Source organism: Accipiter gentilis, chromosome 12 (genome assembly GCF_929443795.1).
Source record: "Accipiter gentilis chromosome 12, bAccGen1.1, whole genome shotgun sequence".
In the NCBI taxonomy this organism is placed as follows: domain Eukaryota; kingdom Metazoa; phylum Chordata; class Aves; order Accipitriformes; family Accipitridae; genus Astur; species Astur gentilis.
In genome coordinates, this window is record NC_064891.1 from 17263161 (window position 1) to 17279840 (window position 16680).

At 43.8% G+C, this 16680-nt stretch overlaps 1 protein-coding gene across 3 annotated transcripts in view; it reads left to right on the top strand.

Annotated features, from left to right (window-relative positions):
• Window positions 1–906: 906 nt before the first annotated feature.
• PCDH10 (protocadherin 10) overlaps window positions 907–16680 on the top strand; it is a 32215-nt gene continuing 16441 nt past the window's right edge. For 2 of the 3 annotated variants that reach the window (XM_049815349.1, XM_049815350.1), the window contains exons 1-4: window positions 907–3626; window positions 5295–5353; window positions 5930–6036; window positions 14527–14832. In XM_049815349.1, the coding sequence (XP_049671306.1) occupies window positions 1005–3626; window positions 5295–5353; window positions 5930–6036; window positions 14527–14832 (3094 nt within the window). In that variant the 5' untranslated portion in view covers window positions 907–1004. The remainder of the gene's footprint in view (window positions 3627–5294; window positions 5354–5929; window positions 6037–14526; window positions 14833–16680) is intronic. The other variant, XM_049815351.1, reaches the window with a different exon arrangement.

The window sequence follows — 16680 nt, forward strand, 5'->3', positions numbered from 1 at the left end:
AGAGAAAGAAAGAGAGAGAGAGAGAGAGGCAGGGACTAGACGCGAAAGCAGCAAGAGAGGAAAAAAACTGATCAGCACATCCATAAAAAGCAGAGTGATGATGATGATGAACATAATAATAGCAATAAAAGAAGAAAATGAAAGACTATTAATAGAAGAGAGAAAAATCTAAAACCTTTAAATAAAAAAGAGGAAATCCCAGAGAAATCAGGGAATGAAAGTTTTGGGTAGCAAAGCTGTTCTCTGCCTTTTTTGAGATGAAATCTTTTTGCGGGTTATAATTTTTTTATTTTTTTTTTTTAATTTCGCGGTTTTCTGCCTTTTTCTTGCATCTAAAGAGGGCATGTCCACCGGCTTTTCCAGCAGCATCTACCCCTCCAGCTCCCACCAGGAAGACAAACCGAGGACAATCTTGAAATATAAAAATTTCCTCCTTGGGATTTGCTGCTGCTGCTGCTGCTGCCTCCGCCGTCACTGCTGCTGCCGCGGTGCAGTGCCAAGACTCTCGGAATAAATAAAAGCGGGCTACTGTGTATCTCTAGCTACGTCCAGCTAATCGCTATTATTAGTTGGCCATTTATTTCGAAGATCACAGATGAAGTGGGGACGCCTGTCTTCTTCATTTGGGCAGCGTGTGAAACAATAATACTCGTAACAAAAAGGAGGGAGATGGGGGAGAAAAGAATCCTAACATGAATCAGAAGAAATAATATCTACCACCCCCCCCCTAAATCAACCTCTCTCCCCCCCCCCCCCCCCCTTTCCTTCCTCCTCCTCCCCCGATCCCTCTCTCTCCACACGCTCGCAGGCGCGGACACACACAGGCGCGCACACACACACACACACACACACACATAGATAGACACGCACAGGCACACACACACTGTACTGTGTATTTTCGGAGGAGGAGGAGGTGGTGGTGGTGGTGGTGGCTTTTGGAAGAGGAGGAAGAGGTGGTGGTGGTGGTGGTGGTGGGGAGGGGGGATCTCTTTCCCCATTTGGAGATGATTGTGCTATTCCTCTTTGCCTTGCTCTGGATGGTGGAGGGGGCCCTTTGCCAGCTCCATTACACGGTGCAGGAAGAGCAGGAGCATGGCACGTTCGTGGGGAATATCGCCGAGGACCTGGGCTTGGACATTACAAAACTTTCGGCTCGCCGCTTCCAGACGGCGCCCAACTCCCGCAGCCCTTACCTGGAGCTCAACCTGGAAACCGGGGTGCTCTACGTGAACGAGAAGATCGACCGGGAGCAGATCTGCAAGCAGAGCCCCTCCTGCCTGCTGCACCTGGAGGTCTTCCTGGAGAACCCCCTGGAGCTGTTCCGGGTGGAGATCGAGGTGCTGGACATCAACGACAACCCGCCCTCCTTCCCGGAGCCCGACCTCACCGTGGAGATCTCGGAGAGCGCCACGCCGGGCACCCGCTTCCCCCTGGAGAGCGCCTTCGACCCCGACGTGGGCACCAACTCGCTGCGCACCTACGAGATCACCCCCAACAGCTACTTCTCCCTCGACGTGCAGACGCAGGGGGACGGCAACCGCTTCGCCGAGCTGGTGCTGGACAAGCCCCTGGACCGGGAGCAGCAAGCGGTGCACCGCTACGTGCTGACCGCGGTGGACGGCGGGCAGCCCCAGCAGCGCACCGGCACCGCCCTGCTCACCATCAGGGTGCTGGACTCCAACGACAACGTGCCCGCCTTCGAGCAGCCCGTCTACACCGTGTCGCTGCCGGAGAACTCGCCGCCGGGCACCCTGGTGCTGCAGCTCAACGCCACCGACCCCGACGAGGGCCAGAACGGCGAGGTGATCTACTCCTTCAGCAGCCACATCTCGGCCCGCGCCCGGGAGCTCTTCGGCATCGCGCCGCGCACCGGGCGGCTGGAGGTGAGCGGCGAGCTGGACTACGAGGAGAGCAGCGTGTACCAGGTGTACGTGCAAGCCAAGGACCTGGGGCCCAACGCCGTGCCGGCGCACTGCAAGGTGCTGGTGCGGGTGCTGGACGCCAACGACAACGCGCCCGAGATCAGCTTCTCCACCGTCAAGGAGGCGGTGAGCGAGGCGGCGGCGCCGGGCACCGTGGTGGCCCTCTTCAGCGTCTCGGACCGCGACTCGGAGGAGAACGGGCAGGTGCAGTGCGAGCTGCTGCAGGGCGACGCGCCCTTCCGCCTCAAGAGCTCCTTCAAGAACTACTACACCATCGTCACCGAGGGGCCGCTGGACCGCGAGCAGCCGGGCGGCGACGCCTACACCCTCACCGTGGTGGCCCGGGACCGCGGCGAGCCGCCGCTCAGCACCAGCAAGTCCATCCAGGTGCGGGTGAGCGACGTGAACGACAACGCGCCGCGCTTCAGCCAGCCCGTCTACCAGGTCTACGTGAGCGAGAACAACGTGCCCGGCGCCTACATCTACGCCGTCAGCGCCACCGACCGGGACCAGGGCGCCAACGCCCAGCTCGCCTACTCCATCCTGGAGAGCCAGATCCAGGGCATGTCCGTCTTCACCTACGTCTCCATCAACTCCGAGAACGGCTTCCTCTACGCCCTCCGCTCCTTCGACTACGAGCAGCTCAAGGAGTTCAGCTTCCAGGTGGAGGCCCGCGACGCCGGCGAGGAGCCGCAGCCGCTGGCCGGCAACGCCACCGTCAACATCGTCGTGGTGGACCAGAACGACAACGCCCCCGCCATCGTCAGCCCCCTGCCCGGCCGCAACGGCACCCCGGCGCGGGAGGCGCTGCCCCGCGGCGCCGAGCCGGGCTACCTGGTGAGCCGGGTGGCGGCGGTGGACGCCGACGACGGCGAGAACGCCCGCCTCACCTACAGCATCGTACGGGGCAACGAGGCCAGCCTGTTCCGCATGGACTGGCGCACCGGCGAGCTGCGGACGGCGCGCCGGGTGCCGGCCAAGCGCGACCCCCAGCGCCCCTACGAGCTGGTCATCGAGGTGCGCGACCACGGCCAGCCGCCGCTCTCCTCCACCGCCGCCATCCAGGTGGTGCTGGTGGACGGCGCGGCCGAGCGTCCCGGCGGCGGCGGCGGCGGCGGCCTGGGCGCGGGGGCGGGCGCGGGGGGCGGCGGCGCCGGCGCCGGCGGCTCCGGCGGCTCCGGCGAGCATCGCCCCAGCCGCTCCGGCGGGGACACCTCGCTCGACCTCACCCTCATCCTCATCATCGCCCTGGGCTCCGTCTCCTTCATCTTCCTGCTGGCCATGATCGTCCTGGCCGTGCGCTGCCAGAAGGAGAAGAAGCTCAACATCTACACCTGCCTGGCCAGCGACTGCTGCCTGGGCTGCTGCTGCTGCTGCCCCTGCTGCAGCCGCCAGGCGCGGGCCCGCAAGAAGAAGCTCAGCAAGTCGGACATCATGCTGGTGCAGAGCTCCAACGTGCCCAGCAACCCGGCGCAAGTGCCGGTGGAGGAGTCGGGCACCTTCGGCTCCCACCACCACAACCAGAACTACTGCTACCAGGTCTGCCTCACCCCGGAGTCCGCCAAGACCGACCTGATGTTCCTCAAGCCCTGCAGCCCCTCCCGCAGCACCGACGCCGAGCACAACCCCTGCGGGGCCATCGTCACCGGCTACGCCGACCAGCAGCCCGACATCATCTCCAACGGCAGCATTTTGTCCAGCGAGGTAAGGCCCGCCCGCCCGCAGCCCCCGCAGCACCCCCAGCACCCCCACACATCCACACACACACACCCCGCCCCAAGCGCCGCGCGCCCGGCCGTTGGGCGGCCGCGTCCCGTCGCCTCACGGAGCTCCCGCCCCTCCTCTCCCGGCGGGGAAGGCACTTTGCTTTCCCCATCGCTCCTCATTTTCCCCCTTTAATTCATTCGTCCGCCGCCATCTCCCCCACTCCTTGCCGTCTAACACTTGGGGGAGGCTTCAGCGGCAGGCGAGGGAGAGGTGAGTGCGGGGCGGCCCGCCCTCCCGCCTCAGCCGCGGGCTCCCCCTCACCCGGGCTCAGAAACTTGCAGCCGAGCGTGGGTTCTGTGTGTGTCCCTCGCTTCCTCCCCCCCCCCCCCCCCCCCCGGTGCCTGCGAACGAAGCTGGCCCCGGCCGGGCAGGATCGGGACGCAGAGATCCTCCTCAGCCGTTAGCTGCCAGCCCATCGCCTGAGGAGGTTGGGGGGGGGGGGGGGGGGGGGAGGCGCTGAGGGAATGGCCTGTGGGGGTGAGGGGGGGGGTGCTGCTTTTCTCAGAGTCGCTGCAGCTGACAGGAATGAAATGACGTGAGGCGTCATCACAGGGTTTTCTGAAGCAACGTTTTAAAACGGGGCCTTTTTTTTGTCTTCCCGAAACCTTTGCATGTGCAAGTAAGGCTTTGGGGGACACACCCTCCCCCTCTGGGAGGGCGGCGATCTCTACAGTTAGCAGGAACTTTAATTAATTGGCGAATTAGGGTTTATTAATTGACTTTTCTTTATTCTGTCTGAACAGCTCTTTATAACCCAAAGCTGAGTTTGCAAAGGAAAGCACCGAGAAGGAGTTTCCATGAAATTATATGCAGACACTTAACGTCCCCTCCTGTTAAACATGTCGCCTATATTGTGTTATCTAGTGTGTAGAGAATTTCTATCAAAGCATATGCCATGCTCTAATACTCCCCTGTTAATCATTTCCTACTGGGTTAGCTCATACATGCTCTCAGCACCTCACTGCCTGTGCACTAATGAAAATAACACGTTCTCTCTTAACTTGAATACTGAAACCTGAATACTGTCCAGTCTGGCAAAGGTGGTTTGAATGGTATTCTCTAAAGCGTTAAGTTTTGCGGTAGAATTTCTGATACTGGCTTGTGAGATCAACCTTTCCTCAAAATATCTATAGAACTCTGTCTTCTGTTGCCTCTTTAAGGACTTGAGGGTATCTCCAAGTATTTTCTTCCTTAGGGTGCAGTAACTGTACCGTTTCCCCCTATTTTTATACACTGGAATTAAAAACAGGCTGAAAACTAAATTACAATAAGTTTTTTTCTCAGACTAAGTAGTACACAACTCTAGAAATAGTTCTGTTGATTTTTGTGGGAGTCCTTGTGATGCTTGACAGTGTGCACTGTGAGAAAACGTGTCAGAATCTCATCCCAAAAAACTCAGGAAAAAATCCCTCATGCCTTCCCATCTGTGCGAATAAGAGCTGGGGTTTTTTTTCCCTTACATCCTAGAAACAGATTGTGTAGGCCTGCTTGCAGCTAAACATTACCATTTATAGTGAATGTGGTGAGCTGCTCTGGTATGTTTTCTGATGCTGGTTACAAAAATACCAAGAGTTAAAATATTTCCCAATATTTTCTTTTTCCTAGACAAAACATCAGCGTGCTGAGCTCAGTTATCTAGTTGACAGACCCCGACGAGTAAACAGGTATGAGCTCCTTAGCCTTGTTTTTCCTAATGAATGCTTTAGCAAGTCTGAATGGGGTGCAGAAATGGGTTTACTGCAGATGTAAAACAGTAGTAAAGCAATGCAAAATTGAATGTATGTAGGTGTATTAAATAAAACACTGTCGACTAAATGAGTTTGAATCACAGCTTTTCTGAACTGGTTTCAAAACCAACTGAAAAGAGAACAAAATCTCGTTTTGTATTAGTCTAAAACGTGCTTTAAATACTTATGAATGCTTCTGTAGGGTCTTCCGGAAAACGTTGGTCTCTCTGAGTCAAAATTTAGCTATCCAGCTTAAGTAAATGCTACCAAATTATTTATACCAATTACATGAAAACCAGATGGAGTAATAATGCTTGCTGTCCATTTCAGCTAGACTGCCAAGGTCTGAAAATGCCAGTTTTGTTTATGGGGGACAGAGCACCTCTGCAGAAGCAGTGCAGCAGGCAGGAGTGGGTGAATGCAGCACCGCGTTTGGCCATGTGATGGCAGAAGAATGTTTTATGAGTTCCTCTTTCATGTTTATTCTAATGCAAAGATGTTTTCTGTGTCTAGTTCTGCATTCCAGGAAGCAGACATAGTAAGCTCTAAGGACAGTGGTCATGGAGACAGTGAGCAAGGAGACAGTGATCATGATGCCACTAATCGAGGTCAATCCTCTGGTAAGTCTGATAAGAGAATGGAAATTGTAGCTCTTTAAGTAGGGAGACTAGAAATAACAGTTACTTATAGGAATATAATACAAGAGTGGCATAAACAATGTGAGCGTGTTGCATGGGAGGCTAGGTTTAAGTCAGTTTGCTACCACAGTTACCTGGGCAAGGACACAATTTTGAACCCCTTCCAGTCACGGGGTAAAGTTTATTTTATTCATTTGGTTGAGGGGGGTTGGTATGTTATTATGCATCATTTGCTGTAGCAAAAAAACTTCCTGAACATTAGCACAAAGTTGTTGGTACATTTTATAGTGCATTTTTTTCAGTGGCAGATTTGCAGAATTTCAAAGCATTAGGCAATTTTGTTTAGTAGGCACTTCAGCTGGCATAGCAGTGTGAAGTGCAGGGGGAGTTCCCAAGGGAAAGAATGAACCCAGTGATTGAATGACAGCCAGACTGTGAGGATTTTTGCTGGGGATCAGTGGACACACATTGGGTGCTCTGAATGTGTAATACCTTAGCATTTTTTGAGGATTGTTCTTTAATTCAAATTAAGCCACCATATAGTATAAGTGATCTCCATGTTAATAAGGCTAAGGTATTCTTAAGTACATTTCTTTCAGCCCTGACAAAGAAAAGAAATGCTTTAAAAGGCTATGATTTGAATCACCTAGAAAATACATACATTGCAGTGTTATTCCCATGTGTACAGCTTGCTGTCTTTGCTCTCATACTGTCAGCTTTCTTCTGAAAGGGACATTTGTTTAGAGCCTGTGCATTAGAATTCATTCTCACCCTCGCACTGCATTTTAGCAACAAATGCTTGTGCTTTCTTCCTTACCACAGTCTCCAAAGGTCTGGTATGTCTTGATTCAATACAGTAATTTCTTTCCCCTTGTTTCCTCTGCGCTCTATCATGTATAAGGATTTGCTACAAGTGTGTCACACAAAATACTGCCAGTCTCTCCAGTCATCCATTTTTCTTTCCCCTGACCCCCGTCTTAGAAGATACCAGGGCAAGGGACTCTGTACTGTCATAGCACTGCTGCCTCACCAGCGTGCTCTGTTAATGTCCTCTATTTTCTTGCTGCTATAGTCACTGTGCCCTTAACGATGGGAAAACCAGGCACCAGGGGAAGAGGAGGCTGCTACAGGGCCCCTTTATATTGCTGCAAGTCATTAATATGCAGACCTAATGAGATTCGAGAAGAGCCAAGAGTCTCCGGAGCTCCCTGCTTCTTGCAGGGCTTCATGCTAAGTGAACAGAGTGTCTATTTTGTGTCTGGGAACCTGACAACAAACCAGGTCTTGCCAGAAGTTTACATCTGAACACAGAGCCTCTTTCATTTTTGGCCTATATATGGCGTATGATTTATTGTTGTTTTAAAAAGCCATGTATTTAGCCTCCCCCCACTCTTTCTTTCGTACTGTTTCTGATGCAGCGATCAGTGCTACTGAGTTATAAAAAGCTCCATCTCCTCCTGCCCTCCCTGCATTCCATTTTTTTTTTCTTTTACGCATTTTACTGCAGCAGTCATCTCAATGAACATTTCAATCAGCTTAGTCCCTCAACATAATGAACCATAATAACCAAACAGGAGAGAAAAGAATAAACATCTGCAGAAGGGGCTGGATTTGACTGATGGTGGGAATATAATCATATAGTTGCACATCAACTGAAAGCTATTTTCTTTTAGATGCATTCAGCGCTGTTATTGTTGTGCCTCTGCTTTTTATTCTTTCTCTCCATTTTAAAAGTAGTCTATCTCAGATATGAACACTGGAACTACTGTCAAACTTGGCATTAGTCCTTAGCTGGGTAAATTCTTCATTTTCAACATTTCTATTTTATCAAACTAGGGGGGGGGAACTTTATTCTATACTTTCAAAATAATTTCAAATCATTTAAGAATCTGATGTGGTTTATGAACTTCTGTGTCTTCAGTGGTGATTACATATAAAGTAATGAAAGCTGACAGTTAGGTTTGGTCTACTCACAATTAACAGTTTGAACTGAAACTTCAAATACACAGAGCTTCCAATTTAATATATTGGTGCTGTGATTTGAGAACAATTTGCATGCACAATTTTTTAAATGCTAGTTCGAAATAGATATTTCAATACAAGTCTCTGTAGGAACTGCTTTAATCTACATACGGATAATATAGTTTTCCTGTAAGTTTTGGGCTGAATCCTGCTGTCGTGATGCAAAGAACGTGCCCCTTGACCTCAGCGATGACAAGATATTTTGATATAAAAACTTCACTCTTGCTATTAGCTTTTGGTGATGAATTTTACGGGGAAAAAAAAAGGAGCATAAATCTTGTTTGATCTTGAATGGCTAGAGGAAATACCTAAGGGAATGCCTTCTCAGTTTTTCAGTCATTCTGGTGCTCTATAATAAATTATTTCTAAATTATTGAAGGAGAACACACCAGTTGATCACATGGCAGAAAGTTTCGGCTGGTTTACTTTCAAGATCTTACCTGATACTATGCAGCATCATATTTGTTTTCAAAAGCGTTTTATTTGCATCCAAAAATATTTAGGAGATAATTCACATTGTCAACTAAAACTCACTCCCTAACAGTTTTAGTCAGCAGCATGTTGTGCTCGCAAAACATCTTTTTACCGTTCTGTACATGACTTCCGTTACTGTCACCAGTGTGCAGTCCTGTGACACACAAGTAGCTATGCTGTAGTAGTCCATTGCTAGCCAAGCTGACTGTCAAAAGTCACGGTCAGTTATTAACTGGGAAGGAAAACATGCAGGGTGAAAATCTGTCACTGTGTCATAGATTTATCCTGCACAATTATTTAGTGAAAATTCTGAACTAAGCTGTTCTATATATCATAAAATGTTTTATTATGTTTTGAAATAAGATTCTAGTTCACCTCACAAAATGTATTTTCTTAATAGTGATTTAATCGTGGTTTCAAATGTGCCGGAATGTATGTAAGGGATTCATACTGTTCCCATTAAAATACCACCTGAATGCCTTGTAATTATCCACATTCTTACCTACCTTAACATCCATGAAGTACAGAAGTACTGTCACCTGCATTTAGCAGGGAATGGCAAGTAGTGGGATACTCAAGAGCCTAATTTTCATGGACTGAGTAGTTATTTCATTGACTGGGATAGGAATCTGGGCTTTTTGGAAAATGGCTTTCCAATGGTAAAGAAGCGCAAGAAGTTTTTGGCAAACAGGGGAGGGGTTTCTCAAACCCCAGTGCGTGTTCTAATTACTTGTGCTCTTCTTTGTCTGAAAATTGTTGAGACAAAAGCTACTATTTGTTGTAGAACAAATGCAACTAATGCAACACTACTACCTATTATTAACACACTGTATTTCAATCATGTTCTGTAGGAGTAATTTCTAAGCATGAGGATAGTTTATTTCCCATGGTTGATTAAATTCTTGGCCTCCCTTGTGAAATTGCCGACTTGGGTGCCAATTAATACTCTGCGTGTGTGTATGTTTAAATTGTATGATTAGACACCTGTCCTGTAAGATTTGGACTCATGCCATCAACTTACTTGATATGGTTGCTCACTAGCTACTCAGCTTTCTCAAGCTGAACACACAGAGTTCTTCACAATATTACCTTTGTTACACCTTTTTCACTGAATTGGCATGATCTCTCAGAGGCACTTCAGGAAGGAATGTCCAAGATGTGAAGCTAAGTAAATGCACTGTCACGTATATACTATAAAATGCATCAGCTTTTTTGATAATCTCCTCTGTGCAGTGCTGGACAGTATGCATTGGTGACCTGCTGAGATCTAAAATTAGGCTTCCACTAGTGGACTTTATGAAAGGAATTGATAGGGGTCTAATACAAAGGCACAGGGTGAACCATTGCCTCACACCTTTTCAGTACAGATTAGGTAAACCCTGAGAGGGTTAGTATGCATTATTGCAGAAGAGCTATGATATTTCAGTGTTCATAAGGAGAAAAAATTAAGAAGTCAGAAGAAGAATTTTAGTGATAAAGGGACAGAGTAAACCAGTATTCCTTCTGAGCCTATGCAGAGTGACAGCTAAATCCTGTTTTGAAGATCACTTGGGCTAAGAGTCTATCTCGGATAAAGTGAGAGTGAACATGAAAATGGCTTAGAAAAGTGCTTTGACTCAAGCTGAGGGCAGTTTCTTTTTCTTTTTTGCTCTTCTTTCCTTGGGCTGCATGCTTAATAATGTTCACATCTCAATGGTCCAGATAGGGCTTTGAAGTTGAGATTTGGAAGAGCTGAATATTGAACATGTTTGAGTCTTTATTCATGTTCTCATGCAGATGAAGTCAGTTTTATCCAAGGCAGCACACCAATTACTTAGCAAGAAAGAATCATAATAACTCTGTTTCATAAAGGCCAATTCTTCAGTAGATAAAGTCTTCTACAAAAGAGGTTAACATCATTATTCTTATTTACCGACACAAAACATGAATCATAGGGAAATGAGTAACTTGCTCAAGGATAATCTAACCAGAAGGATAGTTGTTCTGGTAACGGAGCTCTGAAAAGGAGGCCTGGTTCCCTACATCACACCTATCTTGTATCTAACTGGCTTTTCTAAGAAAAACTACCACTGAAAAAATGGAAAATGCCATTTAATTCCAAGTAAAAGCTAAAGTTATGAAAAAATTACACGTGTTGGTGAAAAAAACCCCTCTCAATAACAATACTACAAAAATAATTTTTCAACATTTAATTTGTATTTTTGCTTTTTATTACATCATTTAGTCAGAAATACATATGAACGTGTTCACTCATTGCTCTAAAGGCTTGGTGTATGGCTCTTCTCCCTTAATTAAATTAAGAAATAATACATTTTTTAAAAATGGTTTTAGGCCTAATTTTTGCTTTGATCTAAACTGCCTTTCAAACCAATTAGAATTCATGCACATAGAAATTTTGGGTTTCTCCTTTTGAAATATGAAAAGGAAGCAAATTGGGAATATGCTTCAGAAATGCAACACTACCAAGTATCTGATTCAAAGCACCAGAGTTCAGGAAATGCAGATGGAGATATCAAACTTGATATTTAACTTCTTTCCTAGTTTTTGGTTTCCTTTGAGGGAGGGCACAGGCTTGTTTTCCTTCAAAATCTGCAAAGTTAAGGTTGTGTGAGAGCTCATATTGCCCACTGGCCTATCTAGTAATAAGACTTGAACAAATAGGAATGAACTAGTGGCCTTTGCCAGGAGCTTTTATATGTATGCTGTATGTGGAATAGTGCAATGCTTATAATTTTTCAGCACTTGCAGTGCACTATACTATCCATTTGTATCCACAAAGGACAGTTGAAATTCATAATTCGGAGTCACCTTTAAAATCTCAGTTTACCTGCATGCAAGGTCTAATATGATAACTAAATGAAAAATATAAAGCATTTTTCTTTAATGTGGATTTGCAATTATGATGGATAGTTTAGTTCTGAAGGACCATATATATAAAACCAGATTTATGAGAGAGGTGAGATGGAAGTGTTATACTGCTGAACATTTCTTTTTGTTATAAATCAAGAACATGATTCTTGGTGTATGAAGGAGTTCTGTGGTGAATGTCTTACTTCATTTGCCATGATATAGCCTTCCTTCCTGGAAAATAGCAAATAGCCTCCCTGCCCCCCTCCTCCCCCCCGCTTCATCCCATTTTTAATGTTTTTCAATTAGAAAGAGAATTCTATACCATGATTCACAGGAAAAAGGTGGAAGAAGAATAGCCAGCTTTCATATCGTAGTCAGTGTAAATATACATAGGTGCCCAGGAATTTCAAAATCAGATTGCAAATTTGAATTTATTTTCTGTTAAAATACTGAAACCAAGGGCTTGGTTCTGTACCCATTAAACTCTTAGGGAATGTTGTGACTGATTCAAGTAGGAACAATACCCAACCCAGGCCTCTCTGAACATTTTGTTCCCATCCTAAACAAGCATTTACATTCCAGCAGTGTATATTAAAATTCAGATGTATATGTATGTAAAATTATTATTTTTTTCTTTTACAAGTTCTCATCTTCATGGCGGGGAAAGTTTGTCATACAAGCTTACATTTTTATACCCCCTACATTCATTACTTTGTTTATTCAAAATCCTGATTTATAGCGTCTATAACATCTCTTTTATAATAAGCTGTTATATAATACTATTCAGTGCACTGCAGTAGACAAGCAGTATTCAAAAGGGAACTAAAAAAATAATATTTGGATAGAGACATTTTGCAGTTTAGTAGTTGATGTGAAAACAAAATAGTAAAATGGAGGGTAATTTTCCAGGGGAAATAAAATTCCATGAAGGGAAAAAAAGGGTCTATCTTTGAAAATATATCTTAAACCCAATATTATCATAATATCTCCCTCCCCACTGACTAAAGAATATAACTGAATATTTATCCATCAGTTTTTCTTTCTCCTGCTGTCTTTCAGGAAATGTTGAATGAGTATGGTCACTGATACACTGTTAGGAAAATGTAACTGTAATAATTTTCCTATTACAAGTAGGGCTATTTGTTGTTTCCATGTAACTTAGCTAGGAAGTCTGAAAATTGAAATAACCATTTTGTGTTAATTGCCACTTAAATCTTCTGAATGGCAAAAAGTTAGGTTCATAAAATATGTCTTTTCTTGCATAAGAGAGATTTTTGTGCAGACATTTCAATACATAAGATACACACACGCACACAGTTTTATAGACATTGTTATATATTAATTTCTTTCTAGGAAGCCTGCATCTAAATCTTTCTTATCAGTCTTTGATAGCTACTACCACTATGGAATTTAGAACTATGCAATTTGTACACCTTGCCTGATGATATTCGTCTGATTCCTTAATCATATCTGCAGTTCACATTTGCATTCTTTTAACAGTTCACTGATCAGTAATTTATTTTCAGACTTCTGCATGCCAATTATCAATGCAAGGTTCTAATCGAAACTGGACGTAGCTTTGTATATTACTCAATTTAAAATTAAAAAGTCATTACAAAGTGAGATTAATCTGAGATAAAAAGCTTTTTTTTTTTCTTCACATTTTTGTCTAAGTGACTGCCTTTAGTACTCAAGCACTTGTTGATAGCTCAGAAAGATTCTTGCTCCCTGAAGAGATTGTTTTTTGTAGTGTGAGATATTGCATAAATATTACTAATGTAAGTCAAATTATGGTTCAAAACAGTGGTAGAATTCTTAATACTAATCCTCACATTGGAGATCAAGCTAATCCAATGCTTTACAATGTTGGCTGGTGAATGAGCTATATTACATGAATCTTATTACAGCTGTTCAAGATTTTTTCCCTATTTCTCTTGCAAGTAGTGTCATTTTTTGTAATTCTAATGCAATGCTTGTAAATGCAATGTTTATAACAGATTTAGTTCAGTTTTGACATACGCCTATTCTAAAACACTCAGTTCTCCTTATAAATACAAGAGAAAGATATTTCTTTACTGTTTTGCTTTTCTGTACAAAGTTGAACATCAACTTGGAGACACTGGTATTTATTTTACTCTATGCCTATGATTCCATACACCATTCCTCTCAAAACAAGCATAATCCAACAACTTAGTGACTCACAGTCAGGAGATATTCTTTTGGAAGGCCGATCTGAAGGTAGTCAATAAAAGCATAGCTTGTCATTTGAAATCTTAATAGCATTAAAGGATTTGTAAGCAAACAGTTACATGTTGGCAGGGACAAGTGTCTGCTTATATAGGGGAAGCATTAACAATTCTGTCAATAGTATCCAGAGCTATGTCACATTGGACTACGGCTACCTTTGTACTGCTAATTACAGTTATTTATTATAGGATTCTGGCCCATTACTTGGATGCCTTGATGATAGTGAGGACTGCTGCAGTAGCAATGAAAACTATCTCTGAAGGAATGATGTAACAATTGATTAATAAGCCATCCTGATCACTTGAAAGCTGGATTCCTACTTTGTAAGATCTGCTTTTAATATCAATAGGCTCTATCTGTATACTAATGTATGCACAGATAGTTCCTTTATAGGACTCATTAATATTTCAGTTTCATAAATGAAATCTGTGATTCCTCAATCAGGACATTTCATTTCTTTGGTCAGAGATAGATATATGTAGAAACAATTCCTTAATGTTCCTAAACAAGCATTTTCAAGTGGTGAACCACAAACATCAACCTACAAGTGGAATTGAACCTTATTTGAATGGGTTCTAAACAGCAAGATCTGCAAGTGATTTTCTGAGATAGAACAACCAATACCCTTCTTCTTGTGATATTTGTGTGTGTGTGTGCCATTCCGGCATTTAGTTACCCTTATTAAATGGTGTCTTTGACTTCTGAAGACTGGATGATCAGATTTTTTTGTTGTTATTGAGGAGATGAAGGTGGTGGAAGTTCTTATGACATTTCTATTTCCACTTCTCTCTTTTCTTGGCATAATCTTTCTTATCTGTCAGCAGCTGTTCATGATGCTGAAGCTTATATCTGTAGTTTCTTTTTCTCTCATGCTTGCAGGCATGGATCTCTTCTCCAATTGCACAGAGGAATGTAAAGCACTGGGCCACTCAGATCGGTGCTGGATGCCTTCCTTTGTTCCATCTGATGGACGCCAAGCTGCAGATTACCGCAGCAATCTGCATGTACCTGGCATGGACTCTGTTCCAGACACTGAAGTGTTTGAAACACCAGAAGCCCAGCCGGGGGCAGAACGGTCCTTCTCCACCTTCGGCAAAGAGAAGGCCCTTCACAACACTCTGGAGAGGAAGGAGTTGGATGGACTGCTGTCTAATACACGAGCGCCTTACAAACCACCATATTTGAGTAAGTACTATTCAAAAAGCTGTATGAAAGTGTTCCCTTTGTGGGAATAAAAATTAGCTCTTTCTGCTATTCATAGTAGGAATAATACAGACACAATTTGAGGAGCAGTGGGGAAAAATGGCTTCTCTTGGATTCAGGCACCACTGAAGAAGGCATTGTTCAATGCTTTTAAAAAAAAGACAAAACCTTGATTGTTTTTAGTGTGACATGATTGTCAACAACAAAAGTAACAGCTGATATTGGGGGGGGGGGGAGTTGCTCAATTTTGTTTTCTGATGCTGGATTATTTTCAAAGTTTTCTTGGATAGATGGTTTAAACATTGACATTGCCAGGCTTACATGTTTTAAGACGAAATTAAGTCAAGAGAACTGTCCTAGGAGCTTCTTTTTATGGTTGAGCAGTATCTTGTGAATAAACAGTACGTGTATTATTTCAAAGTAACTATTTACATAGTTAACATTAAGGGTTTGGAAGGAAGAAGGCAAAACTTTTTACCTTCAGTCTGATCATCTTTCAGCCTACACAGTATTGACTTTAGTCAGTGCTCCTCCGTGCCTTCTGTCTTGGTCCAAAATCTTGCCTCTTTCTTTAGTCACCTTTTGACTATGGTTGGGTGGCATGGAAGAGTGTGATAGATCTCAAAAAGGCCTCATAATTCCTTTTGGAGTCTGAGCCAGTTGTAGAACCCTTGAGTAATACTTTGATCCAATATGTCTTTTTATTCTATTTAGCAGCCTTCTGTATTTTATTAGAGACTGTAATCTCCTTGACTTCAAGAGTTTATGATGTTTATCTCATCCAAATAAGCCAAAGACATTAACATTGCAATACTGACTCTTTTTAAAGCAACAAAAGTCTTTTAGGACAGCAGATGAGGGGTAAAAAAAGAATGTCCCTGAATGGTATTAATTTATTTATTTTTATAAAGCATTTAGTCGTTCTGAAAGGTGCTACACTGGCAGCCCTGGCATGCGAAGATCTTTGCTACAGATCATTCTCAGCCCAGACAGCTCAGTTCTCCCTTCTTAATTAGCTGTCCAGGTATTTCAGTCCTTCAGAGAGGTCTTTTTACCACTTCACTCTTTAGATTTGCTTTACTGAAAGCTTCTAAATTTGGATACCAATTCTGATATGTGACAGCCGTTCCTAAAAAACCTGTCCTGAGACAATCAGCTTAGTTTGTGTAGGCTAAAATGTCAGATATCAATCATCTGGTCATACTCTAAAGACCAATGTGAAATTTCACTTAGCTATGACCCAACAACTTGTCTTTCCCTAACTGGTCTTCCATCATTTACCTCTAAGAAACATTCTTTAATACTAAGCTGTAATCTAGCAGTACTAATTTCATCTCTATCACTTCAGTTAAAAATTTGAGTTTTGTAGCACTGATGGTCTAATCAGAACAGAGTTCTGATGCAGTATGTGTATTACAATGATGATTGTATCCAGTGACACCACAATGGTAGTTCTGTTCTGTTTTGTTCCAGGCCTGGGAGTTTTATTTCAAATAACAATTACATTTATTTTATTGATAGTTTAGGGATTTTAAATTTTGTTCAGCTAACATGAGTGGTATTGTTGAACAATGTGTTTACATATAGAAATTGGTCTACATTTTACACTTTTATGGTATAACAGCATAAAAAAATGGAGGTAAAATGTCAGAAGTAAAGAATATAAATGAGTGGTATTATGTAATCCACGCTTGTGAATTCAGGTTATTTTTGCTTTTTTTCTTTGAACCGCAAATCTAAACCTGCTACAGAACAAGAGTAATATTTCTCTGTTTTATTTTCCCTTATTTAATATTTTCTTTAGTAAAATTCTGGGTTATAATTGTATAG